Below are 22,107 nucleotides of genomic sequence, written 5' to 3'. Positions count from 1 at the left end.
TACACGTATAATCCCTAATCCTCATGATCATCATAGTGAACTGTGTATCAGGACACACATTATTCCAATATGGTGTCTACCCCAGGCTATTAACAACAAAACAATCACCAATTAGCTTTGTATTGATTTTATCACTTCAAATATCAGACAAAGGATAGTTCCGTTTGACTCTTGTAGCACAACTGTTGAATATCTGCACTTAATTAGATTAAAACCAATCCAGATGATAAAACTAGCATTACAAAATAATCATTAGAAATAAAGGGATTTTTATAGAAGGGAAAAAAGTATTGTGAAATAAAAAAATTCATAGCTGTCTCAATTCCGGTTGACTACTGAAACCGAACAATCACAAGTAGCATTATATTTCCTTCATCATGGTCACCAGTCCAATAACAAGAGAAAAAATGTTTCTTTCGTAACAACAGAGAATTCCAAGTGGGCGTCATGTTTCATCATTGCTCTATGCTGGAGCCAACTAATGGTGTTAGGCAGCAAGCTGTTCCAGCGTGGCGTCCAGGTGGTTCACTGCTGTCTTTTATTGATTTCTCTCATTTGGAACACTGGCTCCACACTACCTGAAATAGTCTGGTTTCCGGCTACGGATGTCTCTCTCACAGTGATTGGTGGTTCTCTTAATTGACACAAATATATCATACTATAATTGCTGTAACACGACAATCCATACTTTAGCACTTGCTCCTTCTGATGAAATGATCAATCTACAGATAATGTTCATACTGTTCAATTTTCCCCAAATCATAAATAGTTCTAATTATAAATTCATAATGATTAAGCAAGGTGACTTTGTTGACAGAGATCCCAGTCTACAAATAATATACAGAGCTGCTTGACAGAGAAACCAATGTTTTAAATAATTTATTTTAACATGTGACTATTTGGACACACTTACAAGCATATCTAGGGAGCAACAAGAAAAATAATAAACTATTCTTATATCATGTAAATCAAGAAATTATTTTTATGAAAAATGTCCTTCATATGTGAAACATAATTCCCATTTCAAGAATAAGATGGCTATCAAACATATTTGCAAGAGAAGAGCTCCTAATAACAGGGCTTGATTAAAGGAACTTCATTTAACTTGTACCAGGTGCTTGCTGACATGAAAACCCAGTTGCACCATTAAAAATTTGGTTGTACCAGGGTTGTACCCTGATCTCATAACCCTATCAAAGATGAAATGTAGATGCATAAACAAGGCACGCTCAGATCTCTGATGACTCTGTCATGATTTTTAAGATAGTCTGTACTTTCTGTTACAGTTCTTATGTGGCAATGAAATCAGTGGTGAGGTGATGTGAGGTGAAATTGGGTTTAACGTTGCGTCCAAAATTATTGCATTTATATAGCGACATGCATGCACGTGTGTGTGTGGCTGCTTGTACTAGTCTGGACTAATGCCGATTTATAGTGCTAGCTCACTGAGATACCATGCCGCAGTTTAACATGAATACCCCACTCAGACACAGTATACTGACTCCGAGCCGACCAGTCCTTGTTTTATCCCCTTTATGCCGAGCGCCAGACAGGGTAACATTAAGTACCATCTTTGAGTATTACGCGGCTGGGGATCAAACCCCGTACCTTCCGCTCTCCAGGCGGACGCTCTACCACTAGACCAAGGAGGTGGTCCTCATCGATGGTGAGGTGAGGTGAGGTGAAATGGGGTTTAACCTCATGTCCAAGATTATTGCACTTATATGGTGAGGATATATCACCATATGAGAAAGCGCTTATGATTGGTATCAGTGGCCTAGTGGGAGGAGGATATAACACCATATCAGAAAGGCCTTACCATTGGAACCAAAGGCCCCCTGAAAGGAGAATATTACACCATATCAGAAAGCTCATACCACTGGTACCAAAGGCCTTCTGAAAGGAGGATATAACACCATATCAGAAAGCTCATACCATTGGTACCAAAGGCCTTCTGAAAGGAGGATATAACACCAGATCAGAAAGTTCTTACCATTGGTACCAAAGGCCTTCTGAAAGGAGGATATAACACCATATCAGAAAGGTCTTACCATTGGTACCAAAGGCCTTCTGAAAGGAGGATATAACACCATATCAGAAAGGTTTTACCATTGGTACCAAAGGCCTTCTGAAAGGAGGATATAACACCAGATCAGAAAAGTTTTACCATTGGTACCAAAGGCCTTCTGAAGGGAGGATATAACACCATATCAGAAAGGTCTTACCATTGGTACCAAAGGCCTTCTGAAAGGAGGATATAACAACATATCAGAAAAGTTTTACCATTGGTACCGAAGGCCTTCTGAAGGGAGGATATAACACCATATCAGAAAGGTCTTACCAATGGTACAAATAACCTTGTGGAATGCTAAAATAATGAACTATTTAACTATGTCAAGTACACAACATTTTCTGTCACTCCCCATGAATACCATTTGGCCTTCTTGAAAAACATGATGATCAAACTGTATATTGGAACCATTGGTACCAATGGCCTGGATGAAGAATATGATGACTAATCTAAATACTCGTACCGTCAGTACCAGTGACCTTGAATCAGGATGATTTGTTTGTTTGTTTGTTTTTTGTTTCATGCCACACTCAGAATATTCTAGCCATATGACAGTAAATAATCGAGGCTGGGTCAGACAATCCAGTGATTGACATCATGATCCATGCAATTGGGATACGATGGCATGCATCAACCAGGTCAGCTAGCCTGACCACCCGATTCCGTGAGTTGCCTCTAATGACAAACATAGTCGCCTTTTACAGCAAGCATGGGTTACTGAAGACCTATTCTACCCCGGATCTTCACGGATTCAATCAGGATGAAACACCCTATGAACGTATATGAAACACACAACACTGTCACTCACCATAGGTGCCAATGGCTTTGTGGAAGGAGAAGATGACATCAGATTTGCCCCTTTGTTTCAGCTCAATCTGTTGCCGGTCTGACCGACTCTGGACGATGGGTACCTCGTGCAGCAAGATAAGCCTGGTAGGAAGCAACAATGTGGACATTACCTGTGCAGTCAAGCATGACAGCTCTGAGTCATATAGTACATGTATTCACATCAAGGAACATGTCACATTCAAGACAGCAGTGTTGATTTTGGATACACCTACGCATGACCTCAGTCATCAAGGTCATGAATGTCCAGGTTTTTTTTCAAATACCGCCCCGGTAACAAGTTTTTTACAGAAAATATATCATGGGTTTGTCCATTCTGGTATAGAATAATTGGCACAGTGAATTGTGAACATTCATACAATTTACTACAACAGGGCAACTTTGGTAGATGCTACAATGCTTGTCCACAAGCCACACAGAAGCCACAGCTATCGTGAGTGGCACTGATTATCCAAACAATCTCAGCCAAGCTTGGCCATCAAGCTACTTACTGGAGTATGTTGGACATGATGGAGTTGACATCAAACATGGTCTCCAGCTCCAGTGTGAGCAGACTGTTGCCATCTCTGAAATATCACAACAAGGAACATCAACACACATCATTCAAGTTTGGGACAATGCTCATCTGGCTCTCATTCCACAAGGTAATTGTAGCCTCACAGTTGAATCCCGCTTATCCGGACCTGTTACCCGGAAACCTTGACTACCGGATGATATTTGACCATTAAACATGTCGAGTGAGTGAGTGAGTGAGCGAGTGAGCGAGTGAGCGAGTGAGTGAGTGAGTGAGTGAGTGAGTGAGTGAGTGAGTGAGTGGGTTGGTATAGGGTGAGTGAGTTGGTTTTATGCCTCTTTTAGCAATATTCCAGCAATATCACGCCGGGGGACACAAGAAATGAGCTTCACACATTGTACCCATGTCAGGAATTGAACCCAGGTCATTGACGAGTGAAACTTTAACCACTAGGCTATCCGACCACCCAACATGTCAAATGAAATAAATACTACATAAAAGGCTTTTTTGTCCCCTGGAAAGTGAATTTCAGTTGCCAACAGTGCATAATACACACTTTCTTATGCCTTTGTAGAATTTGATAGGAGAGCTAACTCTGGTCAAGTTTACACAGGATTCAGATATCTGGAAACTTGTATATCCTGACAATATTTGAGCAAACGCAAGTGATAAAAGTCCTAAATACACCAGTACCATACAGTGGGGCTAGAGGGTTTGAGTTTGACCACAGGTTTGAGTGAGTAGGGGCAAATGTTGCTTTGAACAGTATTTCAGTTGTATTATGGTGTGTCATGATCGACGCAGTTTATCGAGTTGGAGAAAACAAACAAGCAAATCTGGGAATCATTGGTTTGTGTCATGCCAAAGGGCTGAGACTTGCATTGCCTTAGGCAGCTCGGCCATCCATGCTACCAATATGCTATGCCAATATGGTGTGTTCAGCACTGTCTCGGACTACAGCCTGCCAAAGGCCAATATGACGGACAGACAGTTTATTTATGTCTCATAAATCGGCCTACGTACAATATGAAAGAATACAGACAAAAGTGAAACATACTCCAGCCACTCCTACAGGAGGAACAATCAGATATGTATACACATAAAATAAGACACAGATAATATTTCAAAAATGTATTCGCACATAACCAACATAGAAAATAGACTAAGATTGTAAGAAGATAAAGTGTATAATAAATGAAGTGCCAACACACAGAATTCTCTGTTGACAATCGAGTTTACCGTGGACTGTTCACAACATCCCCAGACAGCTGCTCCATAATCTAACACAGACTACACCATCTAGTCATAAAGTTTTGTGTATGTCCTGTATTTCATTTCTCCCAGTGACTTGAACTTGGATATCAGAAGGCCTAGCGATCGTCCAGCACACTTGGTAGCTGCATAAGCCATGAAGCTGTAGTCTAGATGTTCTGTAAGGAGTCCGGGGTACTTATAGAGAATCTCACCTGAGTGTCTTTAGATATCAAATATATCAACATGAGTTGATAAAAGTGGGAAAACTCCGAGGCTTGCCGAGGATTTTTTTCCACTTTTTTCAACGAGCGTTGATATATTTGATATCAAAAGACATGAGGGTGAAATTTTATTTATCATCCAACATCATTAATCCAACTTTTTCAGCTTGTAGAAAGTTATAAGCAGTGTCTAAAGTGCAAAAACTACTGCTAACAGTTTCAGTAGCACAGCCATTGGTGATGTCATTTGATTGTGACGTCATGGTAACTTATGACGTCACGATGGTCTGCAAAGCATTATGATGCAATTTCATTACAGAATAGATATCGCTTGATCTCACCCAGTTGGGGGCCAGTTTTGGATGATAAATAGCTATCTGTCACCTCCAGGTCACAACCATCAAGCTCAAAGTGGAAATCTGTTTGCTGTATTGAAGGGTTTCTAAAGTATATGACTTTAAATTTTTCGGGGTTGACAGTCATCTGATGCTTACCATACCAGCTTTTTAAAACATCAAGCATGAGACTTAGATCCACCTGTCTGTGCAAGTAGTGCTATATCATCTGTATACGCAAGGATACATACAATGTCATAATCAAATTTTACACCAACACCAAACTCTTTCATTGCAGTGGTGAGGTCTTGCTTGATAACGGTAAGTGAAGCCCTTCACTTGCTTGATAACAGTGTTAGAACCTACACCGAAACGTTGCTCTTAATTGTAATAAAGAAGTTGTTCATCCATAAATTTTTATCCTTACTTTGCTTGAAGAGTTGCAAAGTCAATTACTTGTTCACTTACCTTTTTAACAGAATTGTCTGAAATATTGCCCAGATCAGTTAATGATCCCTTCCTAGAATGTAAATGCAGTGATGTCGACGGTGAACCAGATTTTCCACACACATTGTGTATGTCCACCATTGTCTCGATCTAACTCATTGTCAATCAACTGTGACAGGTGTATTATCAGATGTCCCCCAAACCACAGACTTCTGTCCAGTTGAATGTCGGCACTTCTGCAGTCTTGTTAGTTTTTTGGCCAATATGACAGATTGACACCCATATAATCTAGGTTCATTTCCTAAGGTCACACATGCTTATAACCATGGTAACAACAAAACACACATGGCAGTATTAGCTATTGAGGTACAACATATAAATACTTTAAAAATAGCAATTACTGCCAAGTGTGTAGTAAAGGAATACATTGACATATTCATCAGTGCTGACCTGTAGCTGTAGACGTTGTACTCGACTCTGGCTGTCTTACACTCCTCCACCGTGCTGGCGGCATCGCTGCTACAGTCCAGCTACAAAAACAAGCAATTCCTGAAGCCTGGGTAGGCTACTCATAACCAAGGCAGCATCGCTGCTACAGTCCAGCTACAAAAACAAGCAATTCCTGAAGCCTGGGTAGGCTACTCACAACCAAGGCAGCATCGCTGCTACAGTCCAGCTACAAATACAAGCAATTCCTGAAGCCTGGGTAGGCTACTCACAACCAAGGCAGCATCGCTGCTACAGTCCAGCTACAAATACAAGCAATTCCTGAAGCCTGGGTAGGCTACTCACAACCAAGGCAGCATCGCTGCTACAGTCCAGCTACAAATACAAGCAATTCCTGAAGCTTGGGTAGGCTACTCATAACCAAGGCAGCATCGATGCTACAGTCCAGCTACAAATACAAGCAATTCCTGAAGTCTGGGTAGGCTACTCACAACCAAGACAGCATCGCTGCTACAGTCCAGCTACAAATACAAGCAATTCCTGAAGCTTGGGTAGGCTACTCAAAACCAAGGCAACATTGTTGCTATGGAAAGGTAAAAATTGTGAACTGTAAAACAATCACACCTCTATGTTCTATATATGTCGGGTAGCCTTGTGGTTAAAGCGTTCGCTCATCACGCTGAAGACCCGGGTCAGAATCCCGACATGGGTACAATGTGTGAAGCCCATTTCTGGTGTCCCCTGCCGTGATATTGCTGGAATATTGCTAAAAGCGGCGTAAAAACCAAACACACTCACTCACTCACTATATATGTACATTGAACATCAGTGCTGGATATCACCTGAGACCTTGTGATACGATATGTACCAAGATACTGACTGACGATACTACTGGTATCACAATACACCACAAGAAATAGTAAGAAATTATGAAATCACTGAACCCTGAAACTATAAAACCTTTGGCTTCATACATTTCACAACCTTTTTCTCTATTTGCCAAAATTGAAGATTATTACCACCACATCTGCCTGTTCCACCATGCTTATAGGTGGCACTGTGCTACTTCCGCCGTTATGGGAGGTAATTCTATCAGTTCTGGTTTTATTTTAGCGTACCATGATCTCGGAAACAATTCCAGTATCATCTGTACCTAAGTATCAATGACATCCCAGGGATTGGTGAATTGTTACATCTCCAGTGTTTGTTTGTTTGTTGTTTAATGTTGACTCAGCATATTCCAGCAAAATGATGGCGGTCTGGACCAAACAATCCAGCGATTGATATCATGAGCATTGATCAATGCAACTGGTGACGATGACAGGCATCAACCAATTCAGCGAGCCTGACCACCCGATCCCGCTAGTCCCCTCTTACGACAAGCATAGACGCCTTTTACGGCAATCGTGGGTTGCTGAAGACCTATTCTAACCCCGATCTTCACGGGTAAACAGCTGTAATGACCAAGATTACAATACAACATACTTATCATTCAAGTAGTGAGTGTTCACCATGTTACTTACAATGCCAGTCTTGGTGCCATAGATGTCCAGGTACTCGGCCGACTTGTCCAGCTCCTTGAAGAAGGCGCGTAACCGTGGCAGTTCTGAAACACACAGACAGGCACTGACAACTAGCACACAAACATGCTCGATGGTCTGCATGAAAGGATAACACCTGCAGCTTTAGTGAATAAGTGTGTGAATTTGGTTTAATGCCACTTTGAACTGTGTTTCAGTTATATCACGGCATGTCAACTTGATGTGGGAGGAAATGCAGGTCTTACTCTTAGACATGGTAAACTTACAAACCCACGAGCATGGGTATGGCGACAAACTTTTAAATATAACTGTGGATTCAAATCCTGATCCTTCTGCAGATTTATCAAGTTTAGATTCTATATATTAACACTGAAGGCTCATTAGCCACTAAGTCTTGCAGAAACGTCTGCTGCACTTATGGCCATATATCATGTATGTAGACATTCATTACTTCAGTGAATTATTTTTTTATCACTGATATGAAGTATTGCATCCTGGATTCATTCAGCAGAAAATTATGTTGAATGATTATTGAATATAGTTCCCTTCTTACAACAGGAATATTCAGAAACTATAACATCACTACATTGTACCCTTGTAAGTCATATTTCATAAAACAATCACCCTCATCCCATTCTCATCTCTTTCACAGCTGTAGCACCCTATTCCCACTTCTGCAGATCAGGATTCTTTATAGGATTCTAACAATAATGTCAACGAAAGTGGCTCATGCACGCGCGCTCGCATGCGCATGCACATTAAATTGACACATCATGTACTAAGGCTGGGACGAGTCTAAATTTACTACCCGGGTACCCGACCTCCTATTACTCGACCCTACCCGGGTACCCACTCTAGGTCTCAAGTTACAAAAGGTACAAAATGTTCAAATGGGAAGTTATTTTACTGGAGCCCTGGCAAAACATATTTATATATAGTATAAAACGATCTGATCATGCATATACTAGAGTTGACTGAAGCTTTGTCTTTACTCAAACATATAAAAATCAGAAGGAATGTGTGCACAGTCAGAAAGAAATGTGAACATTAGCGACTTGTACTTAAAAAGTGTAACCAAGAAATTCTATTGTTAACGTCATAAAAAAATATATCACATGACTAACCAAGGGTCCGGTTAGTCCTGTGTGTACCTGGGTACAACTCAGTGCCCACCAGACTCGAGTACCCGAGTCCCAGGCCTAGCATGTACCCCTTTCCCTGAAGTCACTGACCAGGAGGTGACCCTGCTCCTCCGTCACTGACAATGATATATGACCCATCATCTCTTCAGGTAAAAGGTAACATGATCTCTGAGTATTCACATCAGTCTGAAGATCTAAAGATTCACCACACAATATACTGAATGAGTGAGTATTTATCACCGAAAATAAAAGTCACCTTAACAGTGTCTGCATGTCTGTTTTAAATTAAATGCATATTATTCAGGGACATAGGAACAGGGACACATATTGCCCATACCAAAAGATGTTAAAAGTTGGTACCTCTTGCTAAACCCCATTTCATCCCACCTCATCTAAATTTTTGCACCAGGGATGGGACGGGTACCTCGGGTACCCTGGTCGGGTGGGTACTCAGCACGACCCCGGCACCCACAGGACTACCCGGACATGTGGTTAGTCATGTGACAAATTGTGTAATGACAAAAATTCACCGTAACTCCATGGTTACACTACAAGTACTAACGTTCACATTTCTTTCTGAACATGCATGCTTGGGTAAAGATAAAAATTCAGTGTATGCATGACCAGATTGTTTTAGACGTGTATCAAAATACTTTTTGCCAGTAATAATTCCCAATTGGACATTTTGTTCCCAACATTTGAGAGCTACAGCGGGTACCCAGGTAGGGTCATATAATAGAGGTTCCGTTCCCTGGGATACTCATCTCAGCCCTATTCTCCACTAAGTATTGCTTCATGTAAAACAAGGAATACACAATTCAGAAACTGAGCATAAGGCTTCACCAAAAATATATGTAGATTATTTGTTGATGGTTCAGTGGTCACTCTGCATTCTCTGTGAGGATGGGGCCTCTATATTCATCATATCTATAACCTGACCCCCCAGTAACCCCAGGACTCACCCAGGTCATTTCCAAATATGAATTGCTAAATGGAGCAGAATGGAGCCCAAAATGACCACATATCGCTTTTACACCCCGTTCACATCCACAACATTTACTAACGTAAGTAATTTTGGAGATGTGTAACTATACATACATGTGTATATGTAGATTTACTATGTGTTCACCGGAAAATTAACTTAGGTGTAGATAAAGTATGTAAATTGTGTAAGGCACACATATTCGTCAGTCTGTTCACGACTTTCAATGCAAAACAGGTTGTCTTCCAATCAAAGCTGACAGAGAAGAGAGTTACTTCACCGAAAATTTTCGCATGAAACAACATGTGTTTGATTTAATTTGTACACATGAACATGTTGAAACCAAAAGAAAACACTGTCCACTCAACTCTGTATATACACATAAAAGTTGGCAACTGTTGACTGTTTGGTGTTGGCAAAAGAACATATATTAATTAGATCATCCTCTTACCATAACATAAACGTTCACATTGCAACATACGATCGTATACACACAGTGCAAATTCACATTTACATTTGCACCTGCTCCAGACATGATGCAGATTTGCTCCTGGTGTAAATATACACACATGACGCATTCACATGACAAGTTTACTCACGTATGTACTTCTACACACATATGCACATATATACACATATGTATTGAGGCGCATGTGAAGGGTATTACAAAGAGTGTAGCATATGTACAAAAATGTTCAACTTGGTCAAAATTTGTTGAATGTGTTGAACATGTTTAACAGTGTTTAACACATAAAGAAAAAACAACAACAAAATTTACCACCTAATTATAACAATAAAGAATTCAGCAGAAGCTTGCATTTACAAGGAAATAGCTAAACCACATCAATCACGTTAATTATATTACATGTACTACTGGGATATAAATGTGTATATATATATAACATTCACAAACAGCCAGTAGCTTATTTGAGCCATACTTACTCACTCACTCTAATATGTCCAGCTTATCATGAACACTGAGATTTTTGTAGGATTCAAAATAAGGGCAATTCCCAGGTAAATTTGGATTTTTTTTTATTTTGTTAAAACTTGAGATTTTATTTGAGATCAGATTACTATTTTCAGAGGTATTTGGAGATTGCATTGAATAACACTGCATTCAATGCAATGATGTACCATGAAGCCTATTCCTTTTTCTTAGTTCTAGTATCAGAGGAATAAAAGTCACCTCAACCAAGCCATCACACTAGTTATAACTATATTACATGAAAGAGGAATTTGTATTATTCTCATTTGGTAATTTTGACTGACATTTGCTGCAGACTTATCTGGAGCAGGTGCAGACATACCCCGGGAACATGACACAAATGTCTAGGGTATAATCAGATCATGTTACCTAAACAATCACTGATAAAGGTATGCCCTGCTAGGTTTCAGGGTTCTTGGAAAAAGAGCTCTTCCACTTTGAAATCTCATCCACAGCAAATTGTACTTCCATGTAAGAATACTTATGCTCCATGGCAATAAAATCATTTCGATAAATATGACCTAGCTCGGAACCATAACCTAGGTTTCAGTATTTTAAAGCCTGAAACCACCAGCCAAGCAAATACAGGTATTTGTTCTTTGGCTAAAGATTAACTGAGGAAACCTTAACCAGGTGAAAAGTCCAGTGATCTTAGCACTAAGGTGATCGTAACTTCCATTTCTAAACATAGGCTTACGACAGTCGTAGTGCTAAGGTAGTTTTGAACAATGGCACCCAGACCTATGTTTGACTGTTTTACAATTCAGTATGAACAGACTCAGCTATCAAACTTAATTTCACAAACAAATAACGAATTCTGTAAATTCACTTGTCTGTCATACAGTCCCTGAAACAAATATATCCAATACAGCCAATGCAAGTCTATAATGTTTGGTAAGTCTAGCTTACTGCAGTATCAGGAAAAAAAAGAAAGTCTCTGGACTCCTTTTTATTATATTTTATAACTGTAAGTTAATTACTGTTTTTTCTGTAAAATATGTTCATTTCAGAGACTAGATGTTATTCTATAAATTCACCTCAATCTCATATACTGCAGGTGTTAAACAGAGGCAGGCAACGAACGTTCTTTGGAATAGAAGACAAGAAAGCTTGTCCAAACAGAACTCATCGGAATATGAACATGATGAATATTCATGTACAAGTTTCAGGATTCTCTTCATTATTATTTTGGCTTGAAGCATGGAGAGACTGGGCATGGGGACTAAGTCCTTGACTGAATAGACATCAGTAGTGATCAACACAATTTGATGTGAACATTACTACTGCCTATAATGTGCATAGCTGACAGGGCTGGCAAAAATAAATCAATAATCGGAATTATCATCGATGGGAAGAAATATTAATGATTATAGATATGAAAATTGTGTCATCAATAATACCTTACATAAACTATTGTGATGAAATAAAGATTTACCAAAACAGACTTGTTGTTGTCAATGTTAATTACTGAAGATGGAAAGTAGCTAGTTTTTGTTATATATCAAATGTCCACTGAGTAATCCCTGACTAAATCTGCCACCACTCACCTGTGGAGATAAATATGTTTATTTCTTTAGGATTTTTTTCTACGACACTTCTCCGATATTTATCGATAATTGATCGATATTTAGTAAACGATTATCGATCTCTATGATCTGTATCGATAGCTAGGCCTAATAGTTGATCACACCTTTCAATTGTGAAACCGTTGACATGGTTAAGAAACTTACAAACAAAACTCTAAACATTGCAACAATAATTTCATAAAATTATCACGATTAAGAGTATCTAGACAAATTCTCAGTATCGAAGGTTCCACTTCCAAGTCATGAGACCAACATCTTGACTCTGAAATGAACGAATTGTATGATGAGTCTTCTTCTTATCAACAAGAGTTCTTATCACAAGGAGATAACTTTAATGGCAGACATTTCAAAACATCATAGTTGGACTAACGAGTCAATGCATCGTCCAATCAAAATCTCGTAACCAAAATTGAAATCAGGTTCGTAAACTGACGTGGAAAATTTGGTTGATAGCAGGATTTGCAAAGCATGTGTACCGACAACTCTGCATCAATTGATATTTTCAAAATCTTTTCATGTTTATAATCAAGGTGCTCATGTGATTTGATGCACTTCACAAAGTAAGAACAGTTTTATCACAATGTAGATTTTGATTATCGATCAGATTGTCTTGACTGGACGCGGCCATTTTGTTTGAAGCAAGTAATGTGAGAGGTGGAATCTGATTGGTCAATAGAAGGGACATAACTAATAACAGCTACTAGTGGTGCTACGTTTCAGGCCAGAAATTTCAGCCTAATTCGGCAAGGGTGGAAACTAGACTTTTGCAGTTAGTTAACTCCTTTACCTCGGGAGGTTGATTAGTGTAACTGGTTATTATCATGCCTGCTATTAGACTGACGACGTTGTGTTGCCAGTGTGTATCTGCCATCATATAGATAGGGTGAGTTGGATGGCCTTTATGTCACTTTTAGCAATGTTCCAACAATATCACACCGCAGGACAATAGAAATGAGCTGGTGAACTGAACCCGGAGTTATCTGCATGACAATCATAGATCACAATATTGCAGAGTGTGTTGTTAAACAACAGACACAGAGTATGTCTCTAAACAGCCTGGCTAACAGGATATAGCTTCACTCAAGACAATATGTGACTGCCACCAGGATACACATGACCATGCTTGTGCATGTTTCCGTCGGTAATCGACCGCCTCCGTGGTCTAGTGGTAGAGCGTCCGCCCGAAGAGCGGAAGGTTCGGGGTTCGATCCCTGGCCGCGTCATACCAAAAGACGTTAAAAGATGGTACTTGTTGTTACCCTGTCTGACGCCCGGCATTAAGGGGCTAAAACAAGGACTGGTCGGCTCGGAGTCAGTATACTGTGTCTGAGTGGGGTATTCATGTTAAACTGCGGCATGGTATCTCAGTGGGCTAGCACTATAAATCGGCATCAGTCCGGACTAGTACAAGCAGCCACACAAACACAAACACGTACATGCACGTCGCTATATAAGTGCAATAATCTTGGACGCGACGTTAAACCCAATTTCACCTCACCTCACCGTCGGTAATCATTGTTGTCATATAAAATATAAAAAAATAAAAAATTGCATATGATTACAGATCTCCCACTTGATTATTTGCAGACCGCTTGAATAGCTGGAATATTGCTGAGTGCAGCATTAAACAACAAACAAACCAAAACAACCAGAACTACTGTCTCAGTTAAGTAGCACTGTGTGAGTGGAGCATAGAACCTAGATTGCGAAGGGTGTTTGACTGGAAAGGGGTGCCCTACCCTAATAAGTGTAAAGGTGTGCTTGATCTGAAAGGGGATGCAAGAACTAAGGATAGAGTTGGGGGTAACCTACCCAAACCCTAACACAGCTAACCTAGCTGCAAAATCCCTAGCTGCTTCCGACAGTTGCTAATAGAAGATATGTCAGAAAGTAAAAGTGGAGCAGTACATACAGAGCTTCGTAAGGATCAAGAGTGAGTAAGTATGGTTTTACGCCGCTTTTAGCAATATTCCAGCAATATCATGGCGGGGGACACCAGAAATGGGCTTCACACATTGTACCCATGTTGGGAATCGAACCTAGGTCTTCGGTGTGACGAGCTAACGCTTTAACCACTAGGCTACCCGACCGCCCCTATGGATCAAGAAGGCAAGCAAGATTACATTTATACAGATATCCCAGACAAGTTACGCCAGAGTGAGCTCCGAAGTGCAGCTTATTGTGACAAATAAATTGACTCGTAATTTTACTGCAGGCCGTGAAGACCCATGCAAATGGATAACTATTGGCCTGGCACAAGATTTACATGCCACGGATCTGTTGAAGTTGAAGGTAAAATTAATGTCATATATATTATTAATCCAGGTAATTCATTCCCAGTATTCACAGAAATGTGTGCCCAGTACCTACAAATGTAATATAGGCCTACAGTAAGTTTCAAACCTGATCTAAGAAAAGCATATGCATGGAGAGGTGTATTTGACAAGGTTCCATCTGTGCACCCCTGAAAAATCCCTAAAGATGCTTACAACATGTACAAGGATTGGATGATCCCAGTATATAAATCAGTCCAGTATCCAAAACTGAATACCAGATTGCCATTTCTTGCTCAGATAAAACATATTGGATTAGTTCGATAAATTAGACAAAAATGAAAATTTTGTTTAGTGCAGGATGTATAGTGTCTTATGAAGAAGACTATACAGTGCCAAGAGAGAACCACCCGTATCTAACCTGGGGGTGGGGTGGGGTTCTTTCATCTACAAATTCATGAAGGCTAGTTGTAATCAGAGAAGCGCGATCAGCAGCGTGTAAACAGCTGCCCTGCCCACTAGATATCTGCCATTTATAAAATACACAGAAAACATCTCACCACGCTTGTAGTAGTAAATCACACTGACGAATGGCTTATGTTGAAGTGACGTATGTGATTCAGGCGTCAGGATCTCTACATGCTTGAAGTCAAATGGAATCGAAGGCTCCGCACATACAAATGCTACGAGTAGACCCAGGACGATATTCAAGATGCTGCCAATGCTGAATATTAACGCCATGTCGAGGAGGACACTGTTCAACTTCCTACACCGATCTACAGCCACCCACTGTAAACATACTGTCAAGCAAAGCACATTGACACGGCTTCCGGCGGCAGATTGACCAATCGAAACGCCTCAAATGGATCTTCCTCATACAACGCTCCAATGAGCTTCAACCTGATTTAGTCGCTATATCATTTGCCGAATGTTCACTTGCATAATACATTCACGCGGGCGTATTAAAAATCAATATAGTACCAAAAAAAAGCCTCCGGCAAAAGCGACAAAGACATATACTGAAAACTGAATGGCAGAACACGTGCAAATGGACGCACATTATAATAATAGACACGAAATTTACATATTATGTAAGGTAAAAACAATGCCATAACAATGATTAAAGAACAGGGTCCATTAAAAAAATTAATAAGATCTCGACCTGATTTATGCAAATTTCAACTACTTTATGTTATGCAGGAAAGACAAATAACTTATTTTCACTTTCATGTTCAAATTTTCATTGGACCCGAATTAGACATTTGTTTATGAATGGACAAAAATATATATTGTTTGTTTGTTTGCGGTTTGACGCCGCACTCAGCAATATTCCAGCTATTTGACGGCGATCTGTTATAATCGAGTGTTGACCAGACAACCCAGTGATTTACATCATGAGCGTCGATCCATGCAATGTGGGATGCGATGACATGCATCAACCAAGTCAGCGAGCCTGACCACCCGATCCTGTTAGTCGCCTCTTACGACAAGCATAGTCGCCTTTCGAGATGTACAGCACTTGACACTCATTAAGTCAATTTTAATTGGACGTTGTTCTGTTTCAGTTGCAGATGTGATTTTACTGTACATTTTTTAATGATTTAGTTTATTGCTCTTCTTATATGCATTTGATTTATATAAGTATTACACAATGTACAGAATACCGGACAAAAAACACAGAGAAATTGGTTACAGCACAAACATTCACCGATATTTCCATATTATACAATACCAAGTATGATGATATTGTGGAGAAAATTATCATCATTTGGGAGGTAAAGAAATATTCCTATGAGTCTGTCTAGCTTTTGGTACGCGGGAATCGCGGTATATTTAGTGGGTGTTCGTTATTATTTTATTTTGTTCGACCCCCCCCCCCAATTTAACTCGCATCCTTATCTCAATGCTTTTTCGAATTGTGTAAAGCTGTATTCAGGATTCAGGAACAATGGGACTCAGAGTGAAAAAGTAGATAGGTGGATTAGGGTGGGCAGGGTGGATCAGGGTGGGTATGTATGGGTGGGTGTCACCCTCATACATTCACTCACTCACCTCTCGAGCATAAATTGAGCATATCTAGTAGAATATCTGATACAGAACCGATTTTTGGGTGTCATGGTGTTCGTCATATTCGAAGTCGACTGCGTATATATGTAGTAAACAAGGGATAACTTGTGATATATGTGATTAGATAGTCCTGGGTGGGTTGGAAATTGGTTGACTCATAAATCAATCTTGACAACAAAACATCGATCAAAGCAGATAACGACAACATATGTTGGGGTTATTACCGGTCGTGGAATAGCTAGTTATTGTCGGACTATACAGGACAAGTGAATATTATTTTTGTTTCCATTATCTAATCCTTGCCCAGAGTCCCTTCTAACTTAAAATGATTTCTATAATTCCGAATTATAAATTACGTTTCACCTTTCGATGCGAATTGAAACTGAACTTTACTATAGGCAGTCAACGCCAATCTGAAAAGTGTACGTTGCAGAAAACAAGAAATCCATCAGTCTTATTTTTTTCATATGTGAACAAATTGTGAAGTTTCGGAAGGGCTAGAGGTATGTTGGTCTCAGACAGTGCCAATATGAATAGCTGTTACAACATTTACACACGGTGCCTGGCCCACAGCATGTGTTAACATATAGCTCCCTCGGTCTGACGACGTCCTTCTAGCAGTAGATGAAATAAACTTCATGCCGATCAAAAGAAAATATACACTTGAAAATTGGACTGAACCATATAATTACCAAACGTTACTATTCTGAAAACAGTCACCGAAACATGAGGCGCGTAACTATACACGTGTTAAATACATCCCCATCGAATAACCATTTCTTGTTTGTTTCAGTTTTAGCCACCATCAAACACGAGCGTATTTTGTCCGGCACTCTAGTTACGTATAGGATAAAACACGTATAGGATAAAACACGCTGGCAAGGGGAAGTGCTTTATCTTACTTATAAACCGAAAAAAAGAAACTTTAAACAACATTTATCAACATTTATCAACAAAATATCTGTTGCTGGCATACGGATCTTGAAAAGGACATTCTAAAAGCAGTGCGACTTATCAACGCCTCTCTAACCTAGTGGTACACTCACTGGGCTACAGAAACGAAGGTTGCGTGTTCAGTCCTCGGGAATATAAAGAAAATATTTGTCATTTGATTTTACATTTCATTACATGTTACAATCTGAACGGAAGTTATATTAATAAAATACCCAGGACATTATATAAAATCCCTGGGATATTATAACACATTATATAGCAAATATGACTTGAATATCCTATAAAATCCCGGGGACATTACAACGTCCCTGTTTATGAGATTTAACCCGACTGGTGAACAATAGGATGACGTCACCGGAGGTTTATAAATATATCTAGTAAAGGGAGACTGTAAATGCTTCAGACTGTGTTTCCAATGTTTAGTCTATGTCAGGGTGTTGTCATAATGCCATGCTTGAATTTAAGAAGATTACTTTTGATATCGTAGTTATACTTTTTATATATAATCATATGTAATAAATAGAGAGTTGGTTATGTACAAAATGATTGCCTTTACGGAAATGGATCAAATTTGGGTAGACTGCCATATTGGCAGTGCATAGTCCCCTTTAATACTGTGGAGGTATAAGGTGAGGTGAATGGTGTTTAACGTCGCGTCCAAGATTATTGCACTTATATAGCGACGTGCATGTACGTGTGTGTGTGTGGCTGCTTGTACTAGTCCGGACTGATGCCGATTTATAGTGCTAGCTCACTGAGATACCATGCCGCAGTTTAACATGAATACCCCACTCAGACACAGTATACTGACTCCGAGCCGACCAGTCCTTGTTTGAGCCCCTTAATGCCGAGCGCCAGACAGGGTAACAACAAGTACCATCTTTTAACTTCTTTTGGTATGACGCGGCCGGGGATCGAACCCCTGACCTTCCGCTCTCCGGGCGGACGCTCTACCACTAGACCACGGAGGCGGTCTGTGGAGGTATAAGCAGGTAGTCAAAGAGGCAATGGCGGGACTTTTGTTTATAAAGTACACGGTGCTTGCCTGACAAATGTGCGAGTCTATTCCGGAACGTCAGAACCCAGGCGTAAACATTTACTATCCAAATATATGCTCGTTAATCGTCTACAGCGGGTTATAAAAGTGTTGGGTCAATAAAAGGTCCACGGACACCTGATACACATCGTTAATCATATTTATATGTTGTGTTAATAGGTTTTCACAAACCGCTGAGGACTGGATGTACCATATCTCCTACTCCTGCGCACGGTTATAAATTAGAATTAACCAATCTAGAATGGATTGGTGTACAATAATAAGTTAGTGATATCGAGGCTTATAGCAAGCTGTTATCTACTTACTGGGATTCCAACTCAACAAAATGTTGTTTCTAAATGATTTTCATTGAGGCGACCAACAAGGGACATGGCCGTTAATTAAATGTTATTTAATTTGAAGTGAACTTGTCATCGATTGCTGTTACCTATATTACAGCACACAACGCAAGTACGTCAGATATTTATAAATAGAGATTAAGACAAAGGCATAGTAATAATATTTGAAACCTAGGACACCGTACAATAATGCCTCTTTTGTATAAACCTTACGTCAGAGTAAAGACCAACATCTCGTCCCTGAAATGAACATATTTTACAGAAATTATAGTTATACAATATAATCAAAAGGAGTCAAGAGACTTTCTTTATTATCAGGTCCTGATACTGCAGTAATCTAGACTTGCCAAATATTATAGACTTGCATTGGCTGTATTGGACATATTTGTTTCAGGGACTGTAAGACAGACCATTCAGTGTACTTCACAACTGTTCTTGTACGACGATATACGTATTTTACGACCGCTTACTTACGCTCCACTGACGCGTACATGACATTGTCAGGAGAGGTGAAAATATAATGGGGTTTATGGTCCCATTTAATCATAAAGTGACGTGCATGCATGCGAGTTTGTGGCTGCGTGTACTAGTCCGGACTAATGCCGAATTTTTAGGCTAGCTCACTGAGATACCATGCTGCAGTTTAACATTAATACCACACTCAGACACAGAATACTGACTCCGAGCCGACCACTCAATGCCGCCTCCAACCAGGGTAACAACAAATACTTTCTTTTAACGTCTTTTGGTATGACACGGCAAGGGATCGAAGCCCAAACTTTCTGCTCTCCTGGCAGGTGCTCCACCACTAGACCACAGAGGCGGTCTCCTAACATGGTACCTCAGCAGGGGCAGTCAGTCATGTTACAGTGTCAAATACAAAAGGATTCACATATTGTTGCAGAAGAATGTTACCTGATGCGACTGAAAAGAATAACCAAGATTCTAATGAACCTCAATTTAAACACAGGACCTGGTATTTGTATATGACATAAATCAGTATGAAAGAGGATACATATTACATGGAGTGCTATTTTATGAAAGAAAGGAATATTTACCGTTAAGTGCAGCACCAATGAGTACAACATACACACAATGACATTGTACTGAGTTAACTAAATTGGGGACTGGGTGCACAAATTTCAGGAATAAAAACTTGATGGGAGATATCCTTTGAGGGGAGGGGCTTAGCCTCAGATACAATACAATGGGATAGACATTATGGTCTGGTCACTAATATCTGATTCAGTATTTTCCTTTTTAATAGCCAGGTTTTATAGCAGTTAAAGAATTGTCGGAAATAAATGTGTCATTCCAAATATATTTCACACCATGTCTCCTCATGTGACAAACATCACAACCTAACGTGGACATGGTCCATGAAATCAACCACTGATATAACTGTGATACATTCACTCTATACAGCCCTCAACTTAAAAAAACCCCAATGGTTATCGCTATGTTCAAGGTTATACTGCTTCTAGAATCCACAACAGATGAGTTACATGACAGGGTAACTGATGTCCATCAGCATATGTTTGCACATGGCAACTAAATGCATCGGGTGTCAGATGGGCGTGACACTGTACCCTAACAAATAAAACAAACTCAGTTTACCTGGAAGAATACACTTTATACAACAGGACGAAGTTTTTGTATAAACATGACAAGTATATCTCAGCAGCAGTTATTTGTCAAATTTCTCATTAAAACATTTCAGATATAGTTTTTTAATATATCAATACTACTTACAAGAAGCTAAGGACCGCCTGACTCTTTCATATTACTATAGTTAATTTTCCATGCCATGACAAATTAACTATAGTAATATGAAAGAATTGGGTAGTCCTTGACGTCTTTTGTGTAGTATATATACAAGGTACTTGATGACATTCAACTACACATTTGATGAACGGATTTCTTTTCAATGAATAATACTGTTGGGGGGTCATTAGAAATGTTTTTTAAATCTACATTCTCATTATTGCAGTTCCAAATCTGTTTAAGAGTTACTATTGACAACGATTCAGCATCCATGTGTACATTATATTAGATATTCTCATCAAACGGCAGTGTTTCATGCATAAAAACAACAAACAAAAAACAATGAACAACGTACATGCAGGAAAATGCCTTAGCATGTTAACTCATCTACATTATGCTCAACAAACAACCAATTACAGCCACACAGTGTGCCACACTGTGTCTTAACTATGTGTGTTTAGAGACCAATTCAAATGTTTGATGTCCAAAAACACCTAAATTCCTTAAGTTTATGGCCCTGCCTACAAATGATTGTCAACACCTATTAATAAACTTCATGCTATAAAAAAACAAACAGGGAAAAACACAACATAGCAAGGAAAAAAAAGACCACTAAACCCGGAATTCAACATTGTCAGAATTAATGTTTTTGGTGAGTAGGGAGATATGTCTCAAAACTTAAGGAATTCAGTTTGTTTATCGGATATCCAACTTTTGAACCAGTCCCTTTCCCAGTCATGATATGCCTCACTGAGTCTCACCTTGTAACATTGTGTGGCAATGCTATGACAATGTATGGCATCAAGTGCACAGCTAATTACAACTGCTATATCATGTTGCAAAACATACCAGAATATTCTCATCAGATTGTGTACACAAAAGACATCAAATGTGTCTCTAAATTTAACAATATCTTGGGACAATGATATAATAATATTCGTATATGGCGATATGTATCATATTGCAACACTTATTTCAAAACAAGTATTAGACAATAAATATTAGACAATATGCTGGTCTAGGAGACAAAAGCCAGAAACATTCAAGCAATTTTCAAATACAGGTGTCCCAAATTTCCATTAAAAGTTTGATATGTAGGTCTCCTTATTTTATTTACCTATATTTGAATACAAAACTTGGCAAAGTATTCATGATGTAAGACAAATCTAAAAAAACTGACAGTTGTGAAGCAATGTCTTTGTGGGAATTTTATGTGGCAAAAGTCCAGTCAGCTACTTGAAATTGTTCTAAACTTTTTTAACTTCTTTGATAGGCATTTA

General features: G+C 39.3%; 1 protein-coding gene across 1 annotated transcript in view; it reads right to left on the bottom strand.

Moving 5' to 3' along the window:
* The window catches only part of LOC139442891 (thioredoxin domain-containing protein 16-like), a 41,738-nt gene extending 26,273 nt beyond the window's left edge, over positions 1-15,465 (bottom strand). The window contains exons 1-5 of the mRNA XM_071223799.1: positions 15,208-15,465; positions 7,659-7,741; positions 6,139-6,218; positions 3,409-3,483; positions 2,880-3,001 (exon numbers count right to left, since the gene is read on the bottom strand). Coding sequence (XP_071079900.1) covers positions 2,880-3,001; positions 3,409-3,483; positions 6,139-6,218; positions 7,659-7,741; positions 15,208-15,388 — 541 coding nt within the window. The 5' untranslated portion in view covers positions 15,389-15,465. The remainder of the gene's footprint in view (positions 1-2,879; positions 3,002-3,408; positions 3,484-6,138; positions 6,219-7,658; positions 7,742-15,207) is intronic.
* Between the last annotated feature and the right edge of the window lie 6,642 nt (positions 15,466-22,107).

Source organism: Haliotis cracherodii, unplaced genomic scaffold (assembly GCF_022045235.1).
Source record: "Haliotis cracherodii isolate W230 unplaced genomic scaffold, xgHalCrac1.p SCAF_5, whole genome shotgun sequence".
Taxonomy (NCBI): Eukaryota; Metazoa; Mollusca; class Gastropoda; order Lepetellida; family Haliotidae; genus Haliotis; species Haliotis cracherodii.
Note: the sequence above shows the minus strand (reverse complement) of the source record. Positions and strands in the feature narration are given on the sequence as shown.